Source organism: Amborella trichopoda, chromosome 13 (assembly GCF_054954075.1).
Source record: "Amborella trichopoda isolate Santa Cruz 75 chromosome 13, AtrichopodaSantaCruz75HAP2 v2.0, whole genome shotgun sequence".
NCBI classification, from domain to species: domain Eukaryota; kingdom Viridiplantae; phylum Streptophyta; class Magnoliopsida; order Amborellales; family Amborellaceae; genus Amborella; species Amborella trichopoda.
The window spans coordinates 44,379,840-44,388,023 of NC_142348.1; the positions used below are offsets into that span (position 1 = coordinate 44,379,840).

Below are 8,184 nucleotides of genomic sequence, written 5' to 3' on the forward strand. Positions count from 1 at the left end.
CAATATTAATTGTGACCATCTTATACCACACGTAAATGATCTCATTATATATTTTTTCATTAACATATTGTTGGCCTCGAGGTTCAAATGCAAGACAAAGTAAAACGTTAATGGAGACAGAGAGAGGTTTTGGTCTTATCAGCCACGAGAAATAACTGCAATTAATATATACGGCTCGACTAATTATTGCCTGGAACCTTATTTTATTACCATGAAGATCACTTGTTCTCACGAGACAACTTAAGCCTTTGCGGGTGGAAACGGGTTGGACCCAGACATGGACCCGAACCGACCCGACCCGACCAGCTTGCTTATAGACCCAGATTGGGTCTAGAAATAATTAAAAAATAAACACATTTTATACATATTATACACATTGGATCCACCCCAACCCGGACTTCACCCATCCTAACAGGATCCAAGTCAGACTGAGGCCCGAATGCGACTGGACCCAACCCGTCAGGTTGAATATATGGACCTGAACCTATACCCGATTCAGATCGACCCTGTTGCTGCCCCTATCTTTGCTTGGAGCTGGCAAAATTTCATCAAAGGCATGGCGTAGTCAACATGCTCAAACAAGGGAAATTTGAAAGATACTTGTGAAAATATTAAAAAGTGTTTTCTTAACCATACTTTTTTTTTTTTTTTTTTGGGTAATTCATTTAATGAAGACAGACCCTACAAGTGCTTGCCTCTCGTCGTAGGACAACAAAGGGCGGCCAACTTCTAGGCCACGTTTCGAACCATGGTCAAAAATATTTGGGCTTTCTTTTGCCAAAAGGCCCAAAACTCATGCGGCCGAGCTGCCTACATGTAAAAGAAGAATTTCAATTAAATAAGATTTTGTAATGAGAAATTAGAAATGGAGAAAAACAATTTTTGATAAAGTTCGAATCATTTGACCCCTTTTCAGCTAAACCAATGACCTCAATTCAGTTCAACCCAATGTTTTAATATCCAACAATTTTCAATCTAAATCACCGATCTAGATGGGTATCAATCGGGGCCAAACCAATTCGAACATGGTATAGGTCTCTGCCCCGTTTCCTCTAAAACTCACCCTCTTATAATTGTTTTTTTTTTTATGTGTTTGTATAATATTTTTTTAAGTTGTTTTAAATCCCACCCCATAAACTCTTACTTTTGTTTTTATTTTATTTTATTTATTTTAAAATACCATTTCGACAGCGGATGCAGACCGATCCAAACCCAATTCAGATCGCCGACTCAGCAATATAACAACTATCTGTCTACTGTATGGATTTTAAAACACCAGTTCAAACTCATCAATTTTTCACCGCCTTTGATAAAACACATGCATCATCCGAAATATCTTTCTCCATCGAAACTTTGCCGAAATTTTTACATCCATGCTAAAGAGATCAGTTAGTTAGCAGGACTCCTATAAGAAGACTTTTGGGACTGATTGACTGGAGTGCTCCGTCAAGAGAAATGACGCAATGCAACCAATCCGATTTCGCCACGTGGAGAGGCTAGGTGGTGGTTCGTGTAGCTAACCAAGATCTTTGGAGCAAGGTGGGCGGACATTCAGGAGCATTCCAAATATATCGATTTCAACGAAATATTAATTAATTGCAATTTATTAAGGACCCGGTTTCTATAAGCCAAGCCCACATATGCAGATATGTGGGCCGCTTAATAAACCTAGTTTTTTAGATAGATTTTAAGATTTAATTTTTAAGGATATGTAATAATTCTAGTAAGAAATATTTGGACTGTTAGTTTTCATTTTTTTTAGATGGAACGCCTACTTGCATCCATCTTTAAGACAGATGCTTTACACATTTTGGACTGTATATATAGAAATGCGGTCCAATTGAAACAATTTTCCATTTATTAAGCCAATACATAAACAGTGTTTTAGACGTGGATTGGTAGAATGGATCATTCACCATATATCCGTGTTGAATTGTTGGATCAATGATCTCAATCGAGTCTGGATAAGTGATCTCAGTTGAGTCTGGATCGGTCCGAATCTGTGATCTAAAAATTTTAAAAAATAAATCAAATAAAAATCCAATAAATGTTTACGGGGTGGGGATCTAGGAGAGACCTAAAAAATATAAAATAAATTTTAAGAAAATAATTAGTGTATGCATAAAATGATCAAGTTTTTATAAGGGCTATGCTTTATGAAAATAAAATAAAGCCTCACCTCAAATCGAGGTCCGGAAAGCACTTTCGACAACGAAAATCTTCATGATGGCTAAAAACAAATTTCCAGCACCAACAATAAAATTTGAAACTCAAAAAATGATACAGATCTTGTGGATCTATGAACACTTATTTTTAGGACGAAACCTACGGTCCAAATATTTATTACAATATACATTATTTTTATAGCTTGAAATCATTTTTCTTTCTTTTTTTCAACCGTAATGTTTGAGTCGAGATTATCGATTTAAAAGTTTTTCATTGCTTGAATAGCATTTTTTGATGAGTTATAAGGTGAGGTTTTGCTTATTTTGATAGAACTGCAGTCCTATCAAACCATTTTCCTGTACACATACTATCCTAGAACCACTAATTCTCGTCCAAATTGGCGATCTGATAAAAAATTCATATCCGAGTTGGCAATCTAGAGAAAAAATCACCCAAGTTTTAAAACAATGCATAAAAACTATGGTTTATGTTAGGGTGCTCACATTATACACTATAGATCATTTTATCATTATACTCAAAAAATTTTGAACACTTATGTATCTTTGTTTTGTACGTGTAGCATTTTTTGTCATTCTGAGGGTGTGATATCATCCGGATATGACATAACCTATGGAGCACACTAATCGTATTTAATGTTCCATGTAAGTGATATCACACCTATGTGAGTGATGTCATATCCCTCCTAATGAGTAAAAATATTGTTACTAACAAATATTGTATTACAAAACAAAAGTGTATAAATCCAAAATTTGTTGAATACAATCTATAATATTAACATCCTAACATAGAAAAATTGTTTCATACGGACTGGACCGCATTTCTACATATGCGGTCTAGAAAGTGTAAAGCATCCATCTTGAAGATGGATGCAAGTACGTGCTCCATCTAAAAAAATGGAAACTAACTGTTCAAATGTTTTCTCACTAGAATTATTATTTTTAATTTTTAAATTTTATTTATTTTTTTATGTTCATCATCTCCATGTTAGAGGTTACATGTTAAATCTTAAAATCCATCTCAAAAATATATTTATTAAGAGGCGCGCATTTCTACCTATGCGGGCTTGGCCGCATGAGGATCATGTCTATGAAGCAAAATTTATTTCTAGATAATACTAAACCATTTTTAAAATTTAAAAAAGGTCAAAGACAACGGACGGTGGAGGGCTTGGATAAACACGCATTGGGGACATCTAATCCCGATATTTCAGATTTAGATAATAATAGTAAAATGAAAAATAGAAAGATTTGAAAAAGGGCATATGATACTCAGTAGTTGAAAGTCATAGACTGAGACCATTTCCTATATTTAATGTCTTGTTTTTTGTATGAATAGCTGCTGCGCTCTTTGAAAACGAGAGAGAGAGAAAGAGGGTTTCTGGATTGGAAAAGAGAGCGAGAGTGGTTTGGAATCAGAGAGCAGAGGAAAAGAAGAGAGAGAAAGAGATGGCGAAGGAGAGAGAAGAAGAGGTGTATGTGGGAGCCATAGATCAGGGGACTACGAGTAGCAGGTTCATTATCTATGATGGCAACGCCAATCCAGTGGCCTCGCACCAAGTGGAATTCACTCAATTCTATCCTGAGTCAGGGTAAGTAGTACAAATCTCTGCATCTCTTTCTCTCTCTAGAAAATGGGTCTGTTTTTTGTGACTCTCTCTCTAGAAAATGGGTCTGTTTTTGTGACTTTCTCTCTCTAAATGGGGGAGAAGAACAGGTGGGTGGAGCATGATCCGATGGAGATATTGGAGAGCGTCAGAGATTGTATGGAGAAGGCGTTAGATAAAGCGACGGTTGCAGGCCACAATGTGGAGAGTGGACTTAAGGCGATTGGTATAACGAATCAGAGGGAGACGACTCTGGTTTGGAGCAAATCAACAGGCGACCCTCTCTACAACGCCATTGTTTGGATGGACGTTAGGACCAGCTCCATCTGCAGGTCAATCTCTCTCTCTCTCTCTCTCTCTCTCTCTCTCTCTCTCTCTCTCTCTCTCTCTCTCTCTCTATCTCTCTCTCTCTCTCTCTAAAACCCAATAAGATCCATTGTTTATGCTTAATTGCTTACAGGATAGAGGATCGCCTTCTCTCTCTAAAGTCTAAACATTTGGCATTTGTCTCTCATCCAGATCTAGCGGAAAAGAGAAAAACTCTCTCTCTCTCTCTCTCTCTCTCTCTCTCTCTCTAGGATTGAAAATGGGACTCTCTCTCTATGATTGAAAATGGGACACTCTCTTACTCAATACCACCGAAATCCTTGCTGTATTGAAATGAATTTCTTATGGTTTCTGTGTTTAGTCCCTCTGTCACCTTATTGAAGTACGAAATTTCAGGAGTAACTTCTCTGACACACCAAAAACGCTAAAATTACTGACCTAAAATTATTTTCCAGAGATGCACGGGGGTTTAGATAATTTTTTACAATATACGTTACTTGCATAGCTTCGAATCTATATATATATATATATATATATATATATATATATATATATATATACATATATATATTATTTTATTTTTACTTTTTATTTTTTATTTTTTTTCCTTTTTTTTTATTTTTTTACGACAACCCTAATGTTTTAAGTTTTTCAATACTTGAATTGCCATGAGTCATGGGGTGAGGTTTTACTTATGGGCGCATTTTGTATAGAGCACAGGCACTAAACCATCAAAGTACAGCTCACCTTCAAATACTATTGATAAATGTAGTTTCAATAATAAAAATATTTGTTATAGCTTTAAAATGTATTTTTATCTTTAATTATAAAATATAAAGTTAAAAAATAGTGTAGATCCAGCCTATCTATGAAGTCTTGAAAATATTGAAAATTGATGTTCAAAAATGCCTTATAAGGTGCACTATTTTCAAAACTTGAAATCTATTTTTTTTTCTCATGTCTAGGATATATCAATTTGAGGATATTTGAGCATGGAAACAACTTCTTCTTCTAGTGAAATTTATGGGGTGCATTCTATATTGATTGTTTAAAGCATCCGTGCTATATAAACATACATTTTCTTTTCTTATTTTGTTACCATTTTCCGTAAATAAAAAAAGTGACAAAGGGTAACTCATTTATATAACATAGAAAATATGCGGTTTTTTAAAAGAAATCATTTATTTGTAAATTTCATTTTTTCAGTTAAAAGAACTAGAAGACAAGTGATCGGATCTTTTCAGACTTTTATTTGGCACGAAAACATCACGGTTTCCCCTGTAATACCCGCCCAAAGGAAAATCATAGTAATGATCTGCTGGACCATGGGAATCTATGGTCGTTATAGTATATGGCTGCAATGGACGCTAGTGGAGAGAGTGGGAGCCACCAGTTGGGTACTGTCATGTTCTTTTGGATGTTGATGACAACTAAGATTAAATTGTACTTTCCCATTTTCAAGGAATGGAAAGTGAGTTGTGTGTTCCCATATTGGTTAATCGTTATACTCATTCATCATGGTCAGAGTTTTTTCGTAATTTTTTGATTCGGCTACATGAATTCCAGTCTACAATTCTGCTTCATAAAGAGTTATACGTGTTTTGCAACCAAAATCCATTCAAACTTTTAAAATTGAAATCAGCTTAAATTGAATAGAGATATGAGACCAGCTCAAACTCAATAGGGAAATGATGAAATCCACCACTTTCAAAGAGCCCAAAGCAAAACTTTTCTGTAATTCAGTGGGGATATGAAATGAGCTCAAATTTAATAGAGCAACGAAATCCACCACTTTCAAAAAGCTCAAAGCAAAACAAATTCAAGGACAGCTTAAAACCTAAAATCAACTTGCGCTTTAGGAGAATCTAAAACCAGGTTCTGGTACCAAAAAACATAAAGGGGTGATACAAAGTTCTAAGATGCACAAAACAATAGAGAGACTGTAAGATAAACCTTAGTCAGGTTTTGCTATCAAAAAGTTCAAAGGAGTGACCAAGATACACCTAACCATAGAGAACTTGCGTTTCTCAAATTTACTCGAAGAAACTACCCATGTCATTGCAGGAGACTAGAGGAATCACTCCCAGGCGGCCGAACCCACTTCACGGAAACAACTGGGCTACCGGTTAGCACCTACTTCTCAGCCCTAAAGCTCATTTGGCTCCTAGAAAACGTCGATGCTGTCAAGGCTGCAGCCCAATCTGGTGATGCCCTCTTTGGCACCGTTGATACTTGGCTCATTTGGAACCTCACAGGTAAGATTTTGAAAACCAACATCACCTGTTATAGTGGCGAAGGTCCATTCTGAATAAACGGCTGTTTGTGCTTATTTTCCAATTTTGCCTGTTGATATTTGCTGACATGTATTCGGTCATAGCCATAGAAATGTTATAATGGAGAAAGGTCCTTACGGCTCGTCATAAGTGGCCGTTATAACGGGCACAACAGTTGCTCGGTTATTAGATATTTACTATAACAGCCATTAAAGGCCCATTCGCTTATAAATGGCCCTCTATAACATGTATAATGCCCGTTCTTTTGAAATTTTACCTGTGATTGGTGATATTTACTATGACAGCCATGTATGATTACCGTTATTTTCAACTTCCGCAAATTATTCCATGGTTTTTTTACCAAAACAGCCATGAAAACTGATGTTTCAACTATTTTTCAAATCCTTTCATGCAGGTGGAGTGCACAAGGGTGTCCATGTCACTGACTGCTCAAACGCGAGCCGCACAATGCTCATGGACCTCGCTACCCTTACCTGGCATGCCCCCACCCTCGAGACCCTAAAAATCCCCCCCTCTCTCCTCCCCAGAATCATCAGCAATGCCGAACTCATCGGCCGCATTGCCAAGGGCTGGCCGCTGGTGGGCACCCCCATTGCTGGGTGCCTTGGTGACCAGCATGCTGCGACCCTTGGCCAAGCATGCAAGCCTGGTGAGGCAAAAAGCACTTACGGGACAGGTGCCTTTATACTCATAAACACTGGTCTCTCACCCAAGCACTCAAAACATGGTTTATTGAGCACCATAGCCTACAAATTAGGGCCAAACAAGCCCTCAAGTTATGCACTCGAGGGGTCAATTGCCATTGCAGGGGCAGCTGTTCAATGGTTGAGAGATGGGTTAGGGCTGATTAAGACGGCATCGGAGATTGAGGGATTGGCAGAGCTGGCAGGGGAGGAGGGTGCGGGAGGGGTTTATTTTGTTCCGGCCTTTGGGGGTTTGCTTGCTCCGTGGTGGAGGGATGATGCAAGGGGGGTTTTGGTGGGGATGACAAGGGCCACTAGCAAGGCTCACATTGCAAGGGCGGTGTTGGAGAGTATGTGCTTTCAGGTGAGGGATGTGGTGGAGGCAATGAGGGCAGATGCAGGGGAGGGGGAGGGGTTCGTGCTGAGGGTGGATGGGGGGGCTACAGTAAACAATTTGCTCATGCAGCTCCAGGTTTGTGGCTCTCAATGACTCTGTCTGTGTGTGTGATTAGTACTTCAAATTTGGTGGGATGGAGGGAGGAGAGGAGGGAGCTCTTAAAAGTAGTTATTGTGTGTGTGTGAGAGAGAGAGTAGATGATTGACATTGTAACTGCATGGCATGTGCATGTGCAGGCGGACCTGTTGGGAAGTCCGGTGCTAAGACCAGCAGACATTGAGACCACAGCTCTGGGTGCAGCCTATGCAGCTGGGCTTGCAACTGGTGTTTGGACGGAGGATGACATCTTTACCTCTGGCAACAAGGCATCTAATGACACCGTCTTCAACCCGAGAGTCTGTGAAGAGGAGAGAGACAGGCGCTTCAAGTCTTGGCACAAGGCAGTTGAGAAGAGCTTCGACCTTGCAGATCTTGCTTGATGAAAAGTTGCTTTCTTTTGCTTCTCTTATCTAAGTGCTCTGCTTTTTTCTTTCCTTCACTTACCAGTATATGGCAGATAAAGAACATTGATGGTCAATTGATCGAGATTATGCTCTCCATTGAAAGAGACATGGCTCTCTCTCTCTCTCTCTCTCTCTCTCTCTCTCCAAATGGCATTGGCTGATGACATTTCTAAATACCAAGTTATTGCGT

The 8,184-nt window shown here is 38.6% G+C and overlaps 1 protein-coding gene across 1 annotated transcript; it reads left to right on the forward strand.

The window, feature by feature from the left end:
* The first annotated feature begins 3,478 nt into the window (after nt 1-3,478).
* NHO1 (Actin-like ATPase superfamily protein) lies at nt 3,479-8,096 on the forward strand. The gene is made up of 5 exons (XM_006852791.4): nt 3,479-3,775; nt 3,901-4,122; nt 6,182-6,372; nt 6,806-7,566; nt 7,728-8,096. The coding sequence occupies exons 1-5, from the start codon at nt 3,633-3,635 to the stop codon at nt 7,968-7,970; spliced, it is 1,560 nt and encodes a 519-aa protein (XP_006852853.2). The 5' UTR covers nt 3,479-3,632; the 3' UTR covers nt 7,971-8,096.
* The last annotated feature ends 88 nt before the right edge of the window (nt 8,097-8,184 follow it).

Excerpts from the sequence above, each read along its gene's own strand:
- NHO1 (XM_006852791.4), top strand. The coding sequence starts at position 3,633 with ATGGCGAAGGAGAGAGAAGAAGAGGTGTATGTGGGAGCCATAGATCAG. Across the intron at positions 6,373-6,805 it reads GCTCATTTGGAACCTCACAG|GTGGAGTGCACAAGGGTGTC; the intron begins GTAAGATTTTGA and ends CCTTTCATGCAG. Across the intron at positions 7,567-7,727 it reads ATTTGCTCATGCAGCTCCAG|GCGGACCTGTTGGGAAGTCC; the intron begins GTTTGTGGCTCT and ends GTGCATGTGCAG.